This window comes from Myxine glutinosa, chromosome 3 (assembly GCF_964187855.1).
Source record: "Myxine glutinosa chromosome 3, kmMyxGlut1.1, whole genome shotgun sequence".
Classification (NCBI taxonomy): domain Eukaryota; kingdom Metazoa; phylum Chordata; class Myxini; order Myxiniformes; family Myxinidae; genus Myxine; species Myxine glutinosa.
In genome coordinates, this window is record NC_136263.1 from 33057273 (window position 1) to 33078726 (window position 21454).

The window sequence follows — 21454 nt, forward strand, 5'->3', positions numbered from 1 at the left end:
TGGCAGATAGTGAGACCCAAAAGCTTGAGTGACAGAACTTCTTGGAGAGGATTATTCAGAAAGTGGATGGGAGGGTTGTCCAGTCGGTCTTTTCGGAGAGACATCGTAAGAGAGTGAGATTTGTCAGGATTGAAAGACATGTTCCACTTGTTGGCCCAGTCAGTGATTTTGTCCAGATCTGCAGAGAGTGAGGAGGCTGCAGACTGCCGATCTGAGGGATGAGGAATGGAACGGCAGAGAGTGGAGTCATCAGCAAAGAGATAGAGAGGATTTTCAAGAGAGTCGGAGAGATCATTGATGAAGACCAGCAAAAGCACAGGGCCCAGAACACTGCCTTGGGGAACTCCAGCCTGAACAGGAAGAGGAGATGAGAGAAACCCATTCAGGGCCACACGTTGACTACGACTAGAGAGGAAGTCCGCCAGCCATGCGTGGAGATTTCCATGGATACCAAAGGAGGAGAGTTTGGTGAGCAGAGCGGGGTGCCAGACCGTATCGAAGGCACGTGATATATCGAGGGAGACAGCTCTAATTTCCTGTTTGGCATTGAGGACCTCCATCCATTGTTAAGACAGCAGAAGCTGTCTTTGTTTCTGACGATCAGGGTAAACACACACACACACACATATACAAATATGCAAAAGTCTCAATATCCCATCGAGCGTGAGCATGGAAAACGAAGCATTGTGACTGGATATAGTACTTAGGTACAAAAACGAAAAGAAGGCATTGCTAATTGAGGTGTCATTACCCAGCGATTTTGGCGTAAACCAGGTCTTTGGCATTACCCAGGTCGACCCTCGCCTGACGAGAGGGTGTTGCATTTGAGTCCGTTTGTCTGTTTTTCCACACAGAATAAATATGATTTTCTCTGCAACCGTTGGTCTGATTGACAGGGATTTTCACCATAGGTGCAACTCCGCCTGTATAAATTTTTTAATGATAATTATGACGTCAAATGTCACGTGGTTCGGCCGGAATCTTGGAAAAACCGAAAAACTTTGCACCTCTATATCTCGGAAAGCGCTGAATAGAAAAAATTGAGACATGGCTCATTGTAAAGAACTCTCCATACAACAACAACACACAACATGCATTTTAAAGGCCATTTTCCCTGCTAGAGCGGGGGTTAGCCTTGCGGTCCCCATGACAATCTTCTCCATTTTGCCCTATTTTCTGCATCTCTCCTTGTTAACCCCCTTGCCCGCATTTCTTCTTCCACCATCTTCAGCCAAGTCTTTCTCGGTCTTCCCCGTCTTCTTCCTTCCACATTCATTTCCATCACTCTTCTCAACCACTTTCATCAGTCACTTTCATCCTTCCTCAACACATGACCAAACCATCTCAACCTGTTCCTCTTCACAGCATCAATCACAGGCTCTATTCCCATCATCTTTCGCAATTCATCATTTGTCTTCCTCTCTCTCAACGATACTCCGCACATCCGTCGAACCATTCGCATTTCCACCCTTTCCAACCTTCGTTGCTGCTCTACGTTCATTACCCATGTCTCGCTCCCATAAATCATAACACTTCTCACACATGCAGCATACACCTTTCCCTTCAGCTTCAACGACACTCCCCTCATCATCAGCACGCCACTCAATTCCCGAAACTTCTTCCATGCACATCTCACTCGAGCAACCGTTGCCGAGTCTGATCCACCTTCTCCATTCAGCATGTCTCCGAGGTAGCAAAATGTTTTCACACCTTCCAGCTTCATGCCGTCTCCAAGATCCAACTCAACATTTCCTCCATCTGCAGCTCCCTCTGTGCACACCTTACATTTGAATGTAGCTGCCACACTGGTTAATGACCCTCTCAGACCACTACATTTTTGATGAACCCACTCAGCGCACATTGTACATTGAATGGAGTTCACTCCGACACCCTTCCTGCACACAGCACAGGGCCACTTCCCAGTTCTTTCCACCTCACCACATGCTTTACCACTTGCCATCACCTTCGTCTTTCTGATATTCACCTTCAGACCTTTTGTCTCCATACATTCCTTCCACGTGTTCATATTTTCCTTCAGTCCATCCATACTTTCCGCAATCAACACCAGATCATCTGCATACAACAACTCCCACGGTAAACCCTCCTTTACGTCCTGAGCCAGCACCTCCATCACAGCTACAAATAGTAGTGGACTTAGTACCGACCCCTGATGCACTCCCACCTTCACCTCAAACTCACCACTGTTCCCGTCCTTCGTCCTTACAGCTGTGCGTGCTCTTTTGTACATTGCATTCACTACTCTGATCAACCGTTCCTCCACTCCTAACTTCCTCAATGCCCATGTCAATACTTTGCGTGGAACCCGATCAAATGCTTTCTCCAGATCAACAAACCCAAGAAACAACTTCTTCCTCTTCTCCATGTACTTCTCCTGCAACTGCCTCACAATGAAAAGCGTGTCTGTCGTTCCTCTTCCTGGCATAAATCCAAACTGCATTTCGTCGATCTTCACTTTCTTGTTTATCCTCCTCTCCAACACCCTTTCCAATACCTTCATTCCATGCTCCAATAACTTTATCGCTCGGTACGAGCCACACTCCAGAGGGTCACCTTTCCCCTTGTATAGAGGGACGAGGGTACTCAGTTCCCAAGCCACTGGAATGCGGCCTTCTTTCACCACCAGATTACAGATCTCTGTCATTCTCTTCACACCCCAACTTCCTGCTGCCTTCAACATATCTCCCACAACTCCCGTCGGCCCTCCCGCTTTTCTACCCTTCATTGCTTTTATCGCTTCCTCAACTTCTTTCTCAGTTATCTTCTCTGCCGGTCCTAAAACTGGGTTACTCTCTATGTTGCCATCCCATTCATTCTCTGTATTCAACAGCATTTCCATATATCTTTTCCATCTTCCTTTAATTCCATCTGGGTCGACAACGATTTGTCCCACTTCATCCTTCAAGCAGCTCACCCCCATCACATCACACCTCTCTTTCGCTATCTGCTTTGCAATCCTGAATACTGCTGTCTGACCCTCTTCTGAATCCAAGCGTTCTCCGAACATTTTCCTCCATGCCTCCTGCGCCTTTGCTACCTCTTTCTTTGCAGCCTTCCTGGCTGCCTTATAACTTTCATGCTCTGCTGTTTCTGCTCCCGTACCCTTCGCCTTCTGCCACTCCTTGAACTTCTTCCTCTTCTCGTCAATCCTCTTTCCAACTTCATCATCCCACCACCATGTTTCCGAGTGCCTCGGTGGTCCTTTTGTCCATCCACATACCTCACCAACGGCTCCCAACAGACTAGCTTTCATTGACATCCAACCACTTTCAAGCTCAACCACATCATCCTCGACCCTACTCAGCCTCTCTTTTAATGCCTCCCTTACTGTCACCTCTTTCAACCTCCACACCTTCATTCTCGGTTGGTACTTCACCCGCCGAGCTCTCCTCGCACCTTTCACCCTTACGTCGCAGACAACTAAGTGGTGCTGTGAAACAGCCTCCTCCCCCGGGATCACCTTTGTGTCTCGGAGGTGCCCCCTATCTCGCCTACGCACCATCAGGTAGTCAACGGTTGTCGTCGACCCACCTGACGTGTATGTAACAAGCTTATTATCCTCTTTCTGGAACTGAGTATTACAAATCAACAAATCAGCTCCATCAGCAAACTCCAAAATCCTTTCACCTTCTCCATTTCTCACACCATATCCATAACCCCCATGAACTCCGTCAAAACCATCCATACTCCTTCCCACATGTCCATTTAGGTCTCCTCCTACCACAACAACTTCCTCATCTTTCACGTTTTCCATCAGCTTCTCTATCGCACACCAGAACTTGTCCTTCTCTTCATCGCTTCGACCAACCTGCGGAGCATATCCCGAGATGACGTTCACCAAGAGCTTTCCAATCATCATTTTCACCATCATCAACCTATCACTCACTCTAGTCACACTCACCACACTGTCTACAAACTCCTCAGAAAACAGGACACCAACACCATTCACGCCCTCCGGGCACCCTTGCCACACAAACTTGTATTTCTGTCCCTGCCTACCCTTCACCATTCTCACACCACTTCCCTTCCATCTCGTCTCTTGCACACAACATATGTCCACTCTTCTTCTGACCAATACTTCCACCACTTCTCCTGATCTCCCTGTCATTGTCCCTACATTCCATGTCCCAAACCTCAGAAACCGATCTCCACTTCGGGCTGTACCCTGCCCATATGTAGTTGTAATTGTCATGGTTCTCTTTTTGAGGCAATGTTTTGTTTTGTTTTTTTATGGCCGGATGCCCTTCCTGACGCCAACCCTCTTAGTCGCCTCTTACGACACGCTGGCATACGGCGTACCTATTCTTATCCAGGGTACACACTGGGAAACGTTTAAAACATGGAAATCCTGGGGGGGGGGGGGGGGGGGGAGGGGGATCACGGCTGCGGTTTAAACATATTTAAATAGATATTTAAACAAAACCATGAAAACAATCTGGGAAAAGTCTCTAAGTGAGAACGTGGATTTGAGAAAGCAGGAGCAGAGGTGAAAGAACAAACGAGATATAGGGGGCGGGGCACAAGTCGAGACGAGGACGCCGCACGAGACACCAGGCCGCACGAGGCGCGAACAAAGAAACGACTAATTACACACAAATTTGCAACAACTACAAAACCAAAACCAAATAGAAACACACAATAACACATACACAACAAAATACGCAGCGGAAATTTGACAAAGAAACGAACGGGAAAACACTCAAACTTTGATGCCGTGGAGAGATCGAAGCAAGCCCCGTCGCTCGAGGGACCGGAAGCGGAAGTAAAGAACTCTCCATGGGGAATAAAATATGTTGATGATGTCCTAAAGCGCCACGAGGGTCGTTAACTCTGCTTGATGGGGCTATATAAGACTCCTTTGTTATTATTATTATTATTATATGTGCCTCCATTATGACGTCATAATTTGACAAGTAGGAAACTTAATTCTGATTCGATGAAATTTCTTGAGCATAATCTAAGAATAAATTAGTGGAGAAAAAAAAAAAATGATGACGTCATTGGTCACGTGGTTCGGCCGCCATATTTTTTGGGACACAGCCTTAAAAACCGCTGAAAATACACCCTGGCGAGGGTTTGCAATCTCTGATTGCTCTTTTTATTTTGTAATGTAGGTGTAATTTGTGTTTTGTTTTCATTGCAGTATTTCCCTGTGATTTTCTTTACATTCCTATTGAGTTTGTACATGCTGATGGTTTTTTTTTCCTTTGTTTGTTTGTGTATTTGCTTTATATACCATTTTAATAGGAGCAAACCTGAAAGGAGTGGACTTAGAGGGTAGTCTCATGGCAGGAGTGAATCTGAGGGTGGCTACACTGAAGAATGCAAATCTGAAGCGCTGTGTCCTACGTGGTGCTACACTGGCTGGAGCTGACTTGGAGGTATTTGACAACTTGCTCATTTATTTTTTTACGATTCTTCAACTGCAATTAAGTTGATTGTTTAAATGTTTGTGTTCTTCCTTCTGCAGTGCACATCCAAATCTAATTTGTTCAACAATATATGGAAAAATGGCACAAACACTCGCCTTCAAATCGTCATGATCTCCTCTTACCCATCCATGCAAAGCAAAAATCCCGATATATTTTCTGGTGGTTATCGTTGGCTGAGGACCCTTTGCTGAAGGTCTCATTTTGCTCTCTTAAGGCTCGTTTGAAAAATATTTTCCTTGCTCTCGATAAGTCTTTTTTTTTTTTTCCTTTTTCAGAATTGTGATCTCTCTGGTTGTGACCTCCAAGAAGCAAATTTGCGGGGTTCGAATGTCAAGGGCGCCATCTTTGAAGAAATGCTGACTCCACTGCACATGTCCCAAAGCGTTCGGTGACGAGCTCAACCATCTTAATTGGTCATATTCCCTCACCACGCAGAAATTTATTTTGTCTCGTTACTTTCCCCTTAACTCATCTTTGTCAAGTCCATTTCACTTCCTCCTTTTAGTTCATTTTCCTGCTTTTCCAAACATTATCAATTTTTCTTGTATGTGCTCCAACTTTCCTCTTTATTATGGGATCAATATTCTTTGTTTCTTCTTCTTCTTCTTTTAAACTATTCAATTTCCAGTCCCAAGCACAGCTTTACATCCATATTCAATGTACACTACCGGTCAAAAGTTTTAGAACAACTCAATTTTTCCAGTTTTTATTGAAATTTAAGCAATTCAAGTCCAGTGAATAAACTGAAATGGTACAAAGGTAAGCAGTAAACTGCTCGATGTTAAAAAAAAAGAAGTTTAGGTTAGCAAAAACGGGAAAATAATGTAAATTGCACAGTTATATTGTAAAAAAAAAAAAGGCCTTCAGGGAACAAGTAGTGGGTTAACAACTTACAGCTGTTCTGCAGCAATGTAAGTAAATTAAGCCTTGAAAATTGATGCAAACAATTCTGTCATGTGTCCCAACCTCTGCTGATTACTTGATTACAAACCCCCTGTCTGTATAAAAGCAGTACTGGAACAGAATGTTATTACACCCTCTGAAGCATTATTTGGACAATATTGCACTGCAGGAAGTAGTATATTGGAAACTGGAGGAAACTCTGACAGGAAGAGGTCTGGCAGACCCAAAACAACAGAATCAGAAGACAAGTTTCTGAGAGTCAACAGCTTGCGTGATAGGCGGCTCACAGGACAACAGCTTCAAGCACGGCTTAACAGGTCGAAGTAAGCAAGTCTCAGTTTAAACTGTGAAGAGAAGACTTCGAGCTGCAGGTTTGACAGGTCGAGTGGCAGTAAGAACGCCATTGCTAAGATGGCAAAATAAGTAAAAGAGGCTTGCCTGGGCCATGAAGCACCGCCAGTGGACTAATGAAGACTGGAAGGTCTTATGGACCGATGAATCAAAATTTGAAAGGTTTGGTTCATCACGCAGGTTTTTTGTACGCCGTCAAGTAGGCGAAAGGATGGTTCCTCAGTGTGTGACACCAACTGTCAAACATGGAGGAGGAAGCGTGATGTTCTGGGGCTCTTTTGCTGGATCCAGAGTTGGCAACTTCCACAGAGTGACTGGCACCCTGAACCAAAAGGGCTACCACAGCATTTTGCAGCGCCATGCAATACCCTCTGGTATACGCCTAGTTGGTCAGGGGTTCATCCTCCAGCAAGGTAATGACCCTAAACACACCTCCAGGCTATGTCAAAACTACCTTTGAGGAAAAGAACAAGACGGTAGGATTCAAATCATGGAATGGCCAGCACAGTCTCCAGACTTAAACCCCATCGTGCTGGTTTGGGATGAACTGGACAGAAGGGTGAAAGCAAAGCAACCTACAAGTGCAACACATTTGTGGGAACCTGTGCAACAGTGTTGGGAAGAACTTCCCGAACATTATTTGATTTACATTGTAGAAAGAATGCCACGAGTGTGTTCGGCGGTTATATCTGCAATAGGTGGCTACTTTGCTGAGTCAAAAATTTAAATTAAATTTTGTTGAACAAAATGATTCTATGATTTCTTTTTATCTCCAATTGTTTATTTGTTGTATGTTTAATTTCAGAGTACATTGAGACATTGAGACAAAAGCCTGGCGTTGGCTTAGCGGCTAGGGTGCTTAGGATCCTAGGATCTTGGGTTCGAATCCCGGTCGATCACTGAATTAACGCCAGGGAGGTTGACTCAGCCTGTCATCCTTCCGAGGTCGGCTAATTGAGTACCAGTTCACTGGTAATTCCCTGTTTGTCGTAAAAGGCGACAAACAGGGTTGGCGGCAGGAAGGGCATCCGGCCGTAAAACATTGCTTCAAAAAGGGGACCGAAAAACAACAACAACCACGGTGCCCGAAAAAGGCCAACCCCCGCTTGCGGGGAAAAATGGCCTCCAAAGGTGTTTTTTTTTTTGTTTGTTTTTTATTGAGACATTAAACTGCGTAAATTTCAATAAAAACTGGAAAAATTGAGGTGTTCTAAAACTTTTGACCGGTAGTGTACCTGCATCTTCTCTGTTTTAGGCCTTTACACCATTTACCTTCCCTCCCCCCCCCCCCCCCCCCCCCCCACACTATCATAGCGTTTATTTATATGCTTTATATAGCAGTTGTTGGATTAGTTGAGCCTGGTGTTGGCTTAGTGGTTAGGGTGCCGGCTTTGGATCCTAGGATCCTGGGTTTGAATCCCAGGCAATCGCTGAATTAACGCCAGGGGGGTTGACTCAGCCTGTCATCCTTCTGAGATTGGCAAATTGAGTACCAGCTCACTGGTAATTTCCTGTGTGTCGCAAGAAGCGACTAACAGGGTTGGTGGCAGGAAGGGCATCCGGCCGTAAAACATTGCTTCAAAAAGGGGACCATGGTGCACAAAAAGGCCAACCCCTGCTCTGCAGGGGAAAATGGCCTCTAAAGGTGGTTCTATATTGCAGTATGGCTGCGTAAGAATAATGTTTTCTTATTTGCCTATACTGACTGTCAGGCAAATAAAGTTTCTGTCAATGACTTTGGTTTGCTTTGCTTTGGGGATTAACAGCAATGGGCCAAAAAAAAAAAACTGGAAACATGGATGGAGGAAGAGTGAAGAAAACGCATTGATCTGGAATAAAAGTTGGGGGTTAAGGAGTGGAGTAAAGATCATAAGTAGGGATGGGGGATGACCTGAGATGGTGATGAACAAGTGTATTGAAGCCCTGGAGGGAATAATGAGATTGGACAACCTGAGGAAATTTGTTCCACAGGTTTAGAGAAAAGAGGAATAACTGAGTGGGGATCCTGGAATTTGGAAGTTTCATCAGGAAGTAGTGACTGGTTGTTTCGTGTTCGATTTGATGACTGTTCATGGAAACAAAGATTTATTTTGATTTTCGTATTTTAAGAGATGGGAGGTTTAGATGAATGAAAACCACTCATTGATCTTGTGGGGAGCTAACGTTCCCATCCTGTAGATAGCGCTTTGCTCTTTGTTACGTGCGACTGTCCATGGTGTTGAAATTGATGATAATACAGGAGATTGCCTCCCAGAGCCTGGTGTTGGCTTAGCGGTTAGGGTGCAGGTTTGGGATCCTAGGTTTGAATCCCGGTTGATCGCTGAATTAACGCCAGGGGGGTTGACTCAGCCTGTCATCCTTCCGAGGTCGGTACATTGAGTACCAGCTTGCTGGGATGAATGATCCTGGTGTGTAACCCCAATTTAGAATAGCTACACCATATCCCTGCGCATCGTAAGAGGCGACTTCGGGTTGGTGTCAGGAAGGGCATCCGGCTATAAAAACATTGCCTCACAGATTTCGTAGATCACATTCATGGAAGTGCAGTCTAAATGGCCCATGACTTTAATGCTGCCCTTGGGTCCTGAGAGTGAAGTGGTCATTTTGATGAAAGTGCAGGTTCACGTGTTGATGGGAGGGTGCATCAATGTGAACAAGAATCTTCATATTTACTTTTTCTTTCTAAAGGTTGTAACGCCATTTGTCTGTTGGTGTTGCGGGTGTGTACCAGTGCACCAGCAACAATGGAGGTGGACGAACAGGTATGGGGACTTCAACTACTTCCATGACCTTTCTTGACTTTAATATTTCAGGTGAAGAGAACGGACCCCACTGCCCATTACAAACCTCCAGATTTACCATAGCCACCTTCTGTATTCATCCTCTCACTCTTACCGTGTCAAAAATCCAATTCTACAGTATATTCCCAGTTCCTCTGGCTCTGTCCGTACATTCCAACCTGATCCAGCTATATGGCATCAATATCTCTCCAAAATGGAATTTGGCATGATAGGTAGTAATCGAGAGCCATTTTTTACGGAGTAGCCCATCTGGCAGAGCCGTCTAGAACAGTGTTTGTCCGTCCGTGTGTATGTATATATGACCCTCAAACGTATACCAATCAGAGATGAGAATCTGGTCACATGACAGGGTGATGTGATTATGTGTGATGTGATTATGTCTGATGTCATTACGGCGTACAATGGCTGACTCTCCACACACCGCCATTTTGATTCCAATTTTTTTCAGGCCGAACATATCGTCGAACCTGTCATATATCACAATCGCCATGTTCTACCTTTACGTTTTTCATTCTGTGCGAAACACAAACAAACCGATTGTTAAAATGACCATCAAATATCGAAAGCATCAGCCTTACGTCTCTTCCAACAATACGGTACTGTACAGGCCTTCGGCGTTTATGACTCACCTTCCACTTCGGACAAATTAACCCCACGTTTCTTAAAACAGTGGTATAGTTTCAGTAGTATCGTTTTTGTAATAATAATAATATTATAGTAAATATAACCATAACACTTTAATCCCAATGTCGTGAAAGTAAAGTTCATGGATTGAAGCGGTGTAAAAGCGGAAGTAAGGAATTCACCTCGGTTTTTTAAAGAATAATATATTTTTTGTAATAATAACGTAATGTTATTATTATAGTAAATCTAATCATAACACTAATCCCTTTGTAGTGATTCCAACGTTACTGGAGGTTTTATATATATATATATACAGACTTGGCATTTAATATGGAATTTTTTTTTTTTCTTGACTTGGGTTTACTTTCTGAACTCAGTATATCAATCTGGTGAGTTTTTTTTACCCTTCGGTGATGTCTTTGTTGAAAGAACCATGTCACTGAATGTCTTTCGCAGCAAGAAGTCAATAACAGGATTATATCACAGGTGGCGTGACAAAATGTAAGGACAGGTACATTTGACGATTAGCTTCACAATCGGGTATACAAGGGTTGTTGCGTTATGTATTGGTGGAAAACAACTTCTGCACGTCTACAAAAGTTATTGCCGCTTCCTCTGGAGACGGTCCGTCAACTTGACAATGCTGTTTGTCATGGAGTGGTGGTTTTACGAAATTCTGGCATGAAACAGCGTGCTATTGCTCGTCAGTATGGCATCACTCAAGGTCAGGTGTCAAAGATCCTGAAACGAAATGCTCAGAGGGGTGTCCCTACTCCAATAACGAGGCCAGGACGTCCACGCAGAACCACAAGGAGAGATGATCACCAGCTGCACCGGTTAGTCTGCAATGGCCGAACCAAGTCAGCTAATCGGCGTAGGGCTGAGTGGCATCAACTGACAAATGTGCCTGTATCCAGAAGGCTAGTCAACCAACGACTGGTTCAAGCAGGCTATCGTGCCAGGCGTCCCCTGAGAAAGCCACGCCTGACCAGACAACACAGCCAGCGCCGATTGCAGTGGGCCAGAGAGCACCGTCAATGGCAGCCAGGACACTGGAATCATGTGACCTTCAGTGACGAGTCTATATTTCTGGTCTATCCTCAAGATGGCCGCGTCCGAGTGCGCAGAGAAGTGTATGAAGCCCACAACGAAGATTGCATAGTGCCAAGAGTCTAAGCTGGAGGTGGTGGGGTGACCGTTTGGGCTGCTTTTCATGCAAGGGGCAAAACTGACCTGGTTGTTCTGAATGGAAACCTGAACCAGTTAAAGTACAGGGTCATTCTGGAAGAAACATTGCTTCCATTTGCTCGTGCAGCCTTTCGGGGAAACTTTGTCTTCCAAGATGACAATGCACGGCTTCATCGTGCTCGCATGATCCAACACTTTCTTGCTGAACGTGGTGTAGAGAATATGGAGTGGCCTGCCATGTCCCCGGATATGAATCCGACAGAGAACTTGTAGGCAGAATTAACGCATCAAATCGACAACTTGGACCAGCAGCCGACCTCTGTGCGTGAATTAAAGCAGGCTATTGTCACTGCATGGCAAGCGATTCCTGTCCAAACCTTGGCAAATCTCGTGAACAGCATGCCTCAACGTGTACGTGCTCTCCTGAATGCTCGTCGGGGTTACACGAAGTACTGAACTGTAATTTTACTGTCTGTAATCCCAGTCGTAATTTAGCTTTTGTTTTTGTTGAAATTTTTTTGGCTAATGTGCAAAATAAAGAGAGACTTCTGGAAAACGTACAGAAGTTTAACACAGTACTGTCCGTGAATTGAGTTTGATATCAGTTTACATCACTTTCGAGGATCAATTTATTTGCTTTGAAATGTCAAATGTGGTTTTTGTTTCTTTTAAACGTCACATTAACAAAATCTAGAATAATTTGAACATAATTCCAATGAACTTTTGGTTCTAAGTCATCTTGAAAAGTAAGTTCACCCCCACAAAAAAAAATATTCCATATTAAATGCCAAGTCTGTATATATACATCTTCTATCTTCTTTTATATATTATTATGTTGTGGCGGACACGAAAGCTCACTGGCGTGAGGGCATCATTCCACGCACCAAGTGGGCGGCGGCCACGCCCGAGGGGTAGGCGTGGCCGCGGGATATACACCGGGCGCGCAGCCCGGAGCGCTCCAGTGCTACAGTTGAGCTCTTTTAATAAAGACTCTTAAACTTACCGTGTTGTCCGCTTCCTTCTTGTTGTACAAGTAAGCGCGCGTAGCACCGCGCTTCATTGGTGACTCCGACATTCTGGTCAGCCGTCGCTGACCACCCGAACCCGCCACAGCAATGGCAACCAACGCGGTCCAAATGAAACTCCCTGAGTTCTGGGAGATGCAAGCCGAATTCTGGTTCCTGCAGGCAGAAGCCCAGTTCCGACTTCGAGGCATCACGGTGGACGAGACCAGGTACTGCCACATGGTCGCCTCCCTCGGGCCCGGCACGGCCGCTCGCGTCGTTTCGGTCCTGAGGAACCCACCGGCCGATGGCAGGTACGAGGCGATCAAGCGTCTCCTCCTCGCCACGTTCGGCCTCACGGTGGACGCACGGGCCGACCGCCTCCTGGACCTCCCCGAGCTCGGTGACACACGACCGTCGGTCCGCATGGACCATATGCTGTCGTTGATGGGCCGAAACCCCGAACGCTCTTTTCCGGGCGTTATTTCGACGTCAGCTGCCGGCACGAGTCCGCCTCGCGTTGGCCGGTTCTGTGACGACGGAACCCCGAGCTCTCGCTGCCGAGGCCGACAGGTTCTTGGCGGCTTTGGACGTGCAGGCGAGTTTTGGCGCGGCCGTCGCGCATCCCGAGGCTGACCCTGATGCTGATGCACCACACCTCGGGGATCCCGAGGCTGATGCACGCCGCGTGGCCGCTGCCACGCCACGCCCAACACCACCGCGAAAACCGCGGCCTCCGCCTTCGCCGCAAACCTGGTGCCATTTCCACGCCAGGTTTGGCCACAAGGCGAGGAATTGTTGCCCGCCGTGCTCCTTCGGCAAGTCGGGAAACTACAAAGCCGGCGCTCGGTAGCGGCCCTGAGCGTCGGCCATTCCGGCAGCCTTCTTTTTATAATGGACACCTTGTCCGGGCGCCGTTTCCTCTGCGATACGGGGGCACAGGTGAGCGTTATCCCTGCCTCTACGTCCGACAAGCACACCGCGGGCCGAGGCCCCGCGTTGCTTGCCGCGAACGGAACACCCATACGCACATTCGGGAAGCGCTGCCTCTCCCTGCGGTTCGGAAGGCAACGCTTCGCGTGGACGTTCGTAACCGCTAGTGTCCCCATGGCACTGCTCGGTGCGGACTTCCTCTGTGCACACGGGTTGTTGGTCGATGTGAAGAACAGACGTCTCGTCCAGGCTGAAACGTTCAGCTCGCTTGCTTGCGCTCTGAGCAGCTCGTTGAGCGGCTCACCGAGCGGCTCGCCAAGCGGCTTACTGAGCGGTTCGGTCCCGGCGAGGTTAGTTTGTACGCTTCCGGCAGCAGACGACTTCACCCGCCTCCTCGCCAGCTTCCCGGCCCTTATGCGGCCCACCTTCTCGGCGGGGGCCCTCAAGCACGGGGTGGAACACCACATCCCCACTGCCGGGCCACCGGTCTACGCCCGGGCACGCCGCCTCGAGCCGACGAAGCTCGCGGTAGCTAAAGCGGAGTTTGCTACGCTGGAGCGGCTCGGCATCGTGCGGCGCTCCGAGAGTGCTTGGGCGTCCCCGCTTCACATCGTGCCAAAGCCCGGCGAGGGATGGCGACCGTGCGGGGACTACCGGCGCCTCAACGACGCCACCACCCCCGACCGCTACCCCGTCCCCCACATCCAAGACTTCTCCGCCCGGTTGGCGGGCATGTCCTTCTTTTCGAAGGTGGACCTCATACGCGGCTACCATCAGGTCCCCGTCAGGCCGGAGGACATCCCGAAGACGGCCGTCATCACGCCCTTCGGACTTTTCGAATTTCTTTGGATGCCCTTCAGTTTGAAGAATGCGGCTCAGGCATTCCAGCGACTAATGGACAGCGTCTTGCGCGACTTGGATTTCGTGTACGTTTACCTGGACGACATCCTCATCGCCAGCGCGTCCCGCGAAGAGCACCTATACCATCTCTGCACGCTCTTCGAACGTCTGGGCCAGCATGGCCTCATCGTGAACCCCGCCAAGTGCCGGTTCGGCGTCGCCGACATCGACTTTTTGGGGCACCGCGTCACCAGGCACGGGGCCGTCCCCCTACCGGCCAAGGTGGAGGCGGTGAAGGGGTTTCTGCGCCCCCGCACGATCAAGGGGCTCCAGGAGTTCCTGGGCATGGTAAACTTTTACCATCGGTTCCTGCCCCGCATCGCCCAGCTCCTGCGCCCCTTGCACGAGGCCCTCCGAGGGAAGCCGGGCAAAGGTGACGTTACCTGGACCGAGCAGATGGACGCGGCGTTCGCAGGCGCGAAGCTTGCCTTGGCTAACGCCACCATGCTCGTGCACCCGGCGCTCGATGCACCGATCGCCCTCACCACCGACGCCTCGTACTACGCGGTGGGCGCGGTGCACGAGCAATGGGTGCGTGGTGCTTGGCAACCGCTGGCGTTCTTCAGCCGGCAGCTTCGCCCGCCTGAACGCCGCTATAGTACCTTCGACCGCGAGTTGCTCTGGCTTCACCTGGCGGTCAGGCACTTCCGCCATCTGCTCGAGGGCCGTGCGTTCACGGCCTTCGTCGACCACAAGCCACTGGTCTTCGCGATGGGCAAGGTCGCCGAGCCGTGGTCGGCCCGGCAGCAGCGTCACCTCTCGGCCGTGTCCGAATATACAACGGACATCCGGCATGTCGCGGGGAAGGACAACCCGGTGGCGGATTGCCTTTCCCGGTCCGTCGCCCACGCAGTCCACCTTGGCATTGACTATGCCCGGATGGCGGCGGGCTAGGCCGCCGATCCCGGCGTCCAGGCCTTGCGGACCGCCGTCATGGGCCTCCGCGTCACCGAGGTGCCGTTCAACGGCGCGGCCCTCTTGTGCGACGTCTCCCTCGGACAGCCTCGCCCCATCGTGCCCGCGGGCTGGCAGCGCCAGGTTTTTGATGCCATCCACGGCCTGTCCCACCCGGGCACGAAGGCCTCCCAGAGGTTGGTCGCCGACAAGTTTGTCTGGCATGGCCTCCGGAAAGCCGTCCGCGGCTGGACCAGGACGTGCCTCGCGTGCCAGTGCGCGAAGTTGCACCGGCACACCCAGGCCCCATTGGCCCCGTCACGGTGCCGGAACGAAGGTTCGACCACGTACACGTGGACCTGGTGGGACCTCTGCCCCCCTCGCGGGGTTTCACCCACGTCCTGACAATGGTGGACAGCACCACCCGGTGGCCGGAGGCCGTGCCTTTGGCGGCGACGACGGCGGCGGACGTTGCACAGGCGTTCATCGCCACCTGGGTCGCCCGGTTCGGCGCCCCCTCGGACATCTCGTCCGACCACGGCCCCCAGTTCACCTCGGAGCTCTGGGGGGCGGTCGCGCGGGGGCTCGGGGTCCAGCTGCACCGAACCACGGCCTACCACCCCCAGGCCAACGGCCTGTGCGAGCGTTTCCACTGCTCGTTGAAGGCCGCGCTCCGGGCCACCCTCCGCGACGGCAGCTGGGTCGACAGGCTCCCCTGGGTCCTGCTGGGCCTCCGGACGGCGCCCAAGGACGACCTGCGCGCATCCACGGCGGAGTTGGTCTTCGGACAACCGCTGCGGGTGCCGGGCGAGTTCCTCCCCGACCCCACGGCACCATGGTCCGCGGCGCAGGAGCGCTCCGCGCTGCAGGAGACAGCCCGGAGGTTCGCCCCGGTGCCGACGGCGCACCACCGGCACCCGCCTACGCACGTCGCCCCGGAGCTTCGCACCGCGGAGTACGTCTTTGTCCGGCACAACGCCCACCGGACACCACTGCGGCCCCCGTACGACGGGCCTTTCCGCGTGCTGGAGACCGGGGTGAAACATTTCACCTTGGACATCGGCGGTACTCCCGACCGCGTCTCGGTGGATCGCCTCAAACCGGCCCACCTCGACGTGGACCACCCACCGTCGGTGGCTCGGCCCCCGTGTCGGGGCCGCCCCCCTGCGGGCGGACCCCCGGCACCGCCCAGGCCCGCCGGCACGCCGCCCCCCGGTCCTGCACCCATCCCGGGTGCAGCCGGAGGCATCCCAGCTGACATCCCTGCACCCCGGACGCCGCCGGTCGCCAGAGGGCGCTTCGGCCGGGTCATCCGTTTGCCCCGCAAACTGGCCCTCCAGGTGCGCGGGAATTCTGGGGGGGGCGCGTGTGGCGGACACGAAAGCTCACTGGCGTGAGTGCATCATTCCACGCACCAAGTGGGCGGCGGCCACGCCCGAGGGGTAGGCGTGGCCGCGGGATATACACCGGGTGCACAGCCCGGAGCGCTCCAGTGCTACAGTTGAGCTCTTTTAATAAAGACTCTTAAACTTACCGCGTTGTCCGCTTCCTTCTTGTTGTACAAGTAAGCGCGCGTAGCACCGCGCTTCAATGTATTATATATTATATTATATTATATTATATATTATTATTATTATATATTATTATTTTTATATATATAAAATAAAGTTTTTGTTTGTTTGTCTGCATGCGCTAATCTGCTGAACGGTGAAAGATAGGAGGAAACCTCTGAAACAAATGTCAGGACGGGCCCCGGGAAGGTTATAGGCTAGGTGGCGAGGCCAGTTGAGGCCGCCTCGGCCAGGCTGGGCCCATTTCGCAATTAAAAGCTCAGCTGAATTATAGTAGTCAATCTTCTACGGCCGCGAGTAAAAGCTGAATTATAGTAGTAAATTCATTCAAAAAGAACCAAAAATGTCGGGACGGGCCCCGGGAAGGTTATAGGCTAGGTGGCGAGGCCAGTCGAGGCCGCTTCGGCCGGGCTGGGCCCATTTCGCAATTAAAAGCTGAGCTGAATTATAGTAGTCAATCTTCTACGGCCACGAGTAAAAGCTGAATTATAGTAGTAAATTCCTTCAAAAAGAACCCGGGCAACGCCTTCTTCGTAGTATATATTAAAGTAGCGGCAGTTTTGTGTCCGGCCATCATGCTACGTCATTACGTGTATGATGTCATTACGGCGTAAACACCCGCTCACTTCGAGAGCGGCAGGAAAGGTCATTCCTCTTTGGGGTACATAGATTACAGTCTCTCTATGATCGGGTCTCAAGAACATTGGGTGTGTGTTCATTTACCAAGTTTCTTGTGGAGAGATCGCCAAGTGGTTTAAGCATTCGAGCATGCACTCCATTCAAAACCGTTAAGGAACAGCTGGCTTGGCAAGCACTAGCTAGCTGCTTGGTAAATGAGCACACCTCCAATCCTTGTGGGGTTTATAGATTACAGTTGATCTTCCCTCAGTTCTCAGTTTTTCTTCTCTTTTTCTTCTCAGATCTTCTCTCAGTTCTGAGTCCCTCAGTTTTTTGTTTTTTTTTCCCCTCAGTTCTGCAAGTAAAACTTACCTCTAGTGTAGCAGCATAGCAAACCTGTTGTGCATTTTGTGATACAAGCACCAAATTTGGCACAAATGTACATTAATATGTTGCGAACATTTTCAGATATTGGGCCACTTGAAATTCCGTAATTTTTTTTTTCAAATTTTTTCAAATTTCGTAATTTCAAATTTTTCGGGTGACACCGTCACAATTTCGGTCTTCGAGGCCGGCCGATATAGTGGGGCGGCTTAGCCCAAATATTCAAAAGAATTGTGCATTTTGTGATACAAGCACCAAATTTGGCACAAATGTACATTAATATGTTGCGAACATTGTGTGGTCAGCAATGAAGACGAGAGTCTGAATTACATGTATGCAAAAGACCTTGTGAACCAGTGAAGCAAATACACGGGTAAGCATGAATTAAATCTAGGGCATGATATAATTTCCATGATGTTTACCTCTACACTCAATGGTGGAAGGAGGTAATGTTTTGATCCCAGCTTGTCTGTATGTCTGTTTGTCTGTTAGTCCACAAAATTCCAGACAAAGCTTGTAGTAGTGGTAGTTGTAGTGGTAGTGGTGATAACAGAAATTGTTATATAGAACTGAACTTATATTATTATTATATGCAGAAAATAACTTCATTTCTATATGCCCTGCAGTGGACAGGTTAATTGGTTTATGCACTGAAGGGGTCACCCTGGTGTGCACTGCTGTGTTCTGCCTCACTGAGTTGTTCAGGTATGATGTACTCAGCACAAGCTTCCGGTCGGCCCGGAGGTGGGGGTGCGGGGCCTGTCACGGAACGTCAAAACAAACGGCCTGCCGGGGCCGCCCAAAAGTCGGGCGTGAGGGGCGCGTCCACTAATGGAACGCCTCTCGCTTCCCAGATCGAGGGCCACGTGGTCAGGAGAACCTCGTCCCTTCCGGTCACACTTTGCCTATCGGCCGGCCTCGAAGACCGAAATTGTGACGGTGTCACCCGAAAAATTTGAAATTACGAAATTTGAAAAAATTTGAAAAAAAAAATTACGGAATTTCAAGTGGCCCAATATCTGAAAATGTTCGCAACATATTAATGTACATTTGTGCCAAATTTGGTGCTTGTATCACAAAATGCACAATTATTTTGAATATTTGGGCTAAGCCGCCCCACTACTCATGGATGTCGGGATTCCTCCAAATTTCTTTGTTTAATGTTATAAGCAGCATAAGTGACTGTTTAAAAAGCTAATCATATGTGTTTGTGGTTTATAATATTTTATTAGCCCGGCTACGCCGCTGTTAGACTTTTGGTCTTGTTTTTCTATTGAGAGCCATCTTTTCTACCCCCATTAACCCTCACCACACCCCAAGTCCACATCTTTCCAAATTTCTGGTCTAGTCTTTCCTTCCTTAGAGTTGACTTCTGTGTCCATCTTGTCCATGTGAAGCGAAAAGCAGGGTTAGGCATTCGTTGCGTGCGTACATGTCTGCATTTTTAAAATTCATTTTCTCAGCAACCGTTGGTCCGATTGACACGAAATTTTACCATTTGAGTGTCTCTGTCTGTCCAATTTTTTTCAATCATAATTATGATGTCATAGGTTACGTGGTACGGACGCCATCTTTGAAAAATCTTACACCTCTATATCTCCCAAACCGCTCAATGGAAAAAAAATTGAAACATGACTGTCAAGTACCTGTGCCTGTCATGGGGAATAAGATATATTGATGATGATGTGATAGGTGTCTTCATTATGACGTCATAATTTGACAAGTACAACGCTTGATCTGATCGGTATGAAAAAAATTTTCTCTGCAACTGTTAGTCCAATGGACACGAAATTTTCAGAATATGAGTGGCTTCTCCTGTGGAATTTTAAAAATAATTATGACGGCATTGGGCACGTGGTATAGGCGCCATCTTGGAAAAATCGAAAAAAGTTACACCTCTATATCTCCGAAACCACTCCATGGCAATTTTTTTAACATGCCTCATTGTCAAGTACTCCCCTTGTTGAAGAAGATATGTTGATGATGATGTCATAATTAAGGTACCTATGACATAATAATTCGACAGGTGCAACGCTTGATTCGATCAGTATGAATTTTTTTTTCTCTGCAATTCTTGGTCCGATTGACATGAAATTTTCACCATGGGAGCGCCTCCTCCTGGAGAATATGTTAATGATAATAATGACGTCAAAGGTCACGTGGTACATGCGCCATCTGGGAGAAACCAAAAAACCTTGCACCACTATATCTCCAAAAGCACTCTATGGAAAAAAAAAAATTGAAACGTAGCTCATTGTAAAGAACTCCATATGGGGAAAAGGTGTTGTTAACGATGATGTCATTGTGTAAAGTATCTCGACAAACTGCGATCAATTGTCGTACGCGTTTATTCACTCTGCCGATCAAGGCCCGATTCACAGCAGCGCCATCCGAGGTCTGGCGTAGGGATGCAACCCGGTCCCGGTGTAGGGATACAACGGTGAATATTTGCACTGCATACATGACATCCTCCCCTTTAAGTCCAAAATTACCAAGAGCAATACGTGCTAGATTTCCAGAATTGACATTTCAAAAGCAACATTTCCAAAACATGTGAAAATATGTGTGCAAACGGTTATGAGAATAATGAAAATACGTGAAAATAGAACATGTGTCAACGTGAAAAAAAAACATCTTCAAAGATTCAACCGGTCGGGTGCTTTTCTCGCACGCATTGAGCGTCGCGGTGTACCAGTGGATACAGAGTCCGAGGTGATTCCTTTGGGTCGCGGTGTACCAGTGGATACAGAGTCCGAGGTGATTCCTTTGGTCTCCACGAAGGGTGTAGCGTTTGCAGAGGTTTTCGGGGCATCCGAGCCGGCTGGAGCGGCCACGACGATCTCCGGCAGTGGCGGGTCGAACTGTTGTCCTGACTGTGACGATGCTACAGGCTCCATCGACTCACAGTGACGGTAGGTTATGTGGTCCTGATGTCGACGAATTTCGCGGCCGTCCTGCAGGCGAATCACACTGGACAGTGGACCTGGCTTCTCGATGATGTCTCCCGGTAGCCACGTCGCACCTGCACCAAAATTTTGGGCAAACACTGGATCTCCAATGTTGATACATCGACTGTTGGACGTCTTATCATGCACCAACTTTTGATTAAGCTGGCTTTGATAAACATTTGATGATATGTCTGGTTTGAGATTGTCAAGTGTCGATCTCAAGTGTCGTTTCATCAATAACTCAGACGGAGCTGCACCGGTTGTTGATTGTGGCGTGATGCGGTATTTGAACAGGAGACGAGACAGCTTTGTTTCCAGGGTTCCCTCCTGAAGTTTCTGCAATCCGGATTTGATGATTCCCACGGATCGTTCGGCCAAGCCATTTGAAGCCTGGTGATGTGGGCTGACAAACTTATGTTTGATGCCGTTCCGACGTGTGAACTTGGCAAACTCGGTACTGGAAAAACACGAACCGTTATCACTCACGATCATCCTGGGCAGACCATGAGTGGCGAAACAGCGTCTGAGTCTTTCAATGACAATGGCTGACGTAGTACCACGCGTCACATAGGCATCAATCCATTTTGTGTGCGCGTCCGTAATTATTAGAATCATGCTGCCGTTAATAGGCCCGGCATAATCGAGATGTAGGCGATGCCACGGTTCGCTGGGCCATTCCCAGGGATGCAGTGGCGCTTTCGCAGGTGTATTCCGGGTGCTCTGGCAGGGGTAACAATGTCGAACATGATGTTCGATATCAGCATCAAGATTCGGCCACCACACATAGTTTCTGGCGAGTGACTTCATCTTCACAATCCCGGGGTGACAGTCATGGATTTCATCCATGACCCTGGAACGCAGATTTTTCGGGATCACGACACGACA

General features: G+C 48.9%; 1 protein-coding gene across 1 annotated transcript in view; it reads left to right on the top strand.

Annotated features, from left to right (window-relative positions):
* Positions 1-8439, top strand: part of KCTD9 (potassium channel tetramerization domain containing 9) — a 78228-nt gene extending 69789 nt beyond the window's left edge. Inside the window, exons 11-12 of the mRNA XM_078773840.1 lie at positions 5266-5399; positions 5726-8439. Of these exons, the coding sequence (XP_078629966.1) occupies positions 5266-5399; positions 5726-5842 (251 nt within the window). The 3' untranslated portion in view covers positions 5843-8439. The remainder of the gene's footprint in view (positions 1-5265; positions 5400-5725) is intronic.
* The last annotated feature ends 13015 nt before the right edge of the window (positions 8440-21454 follow it).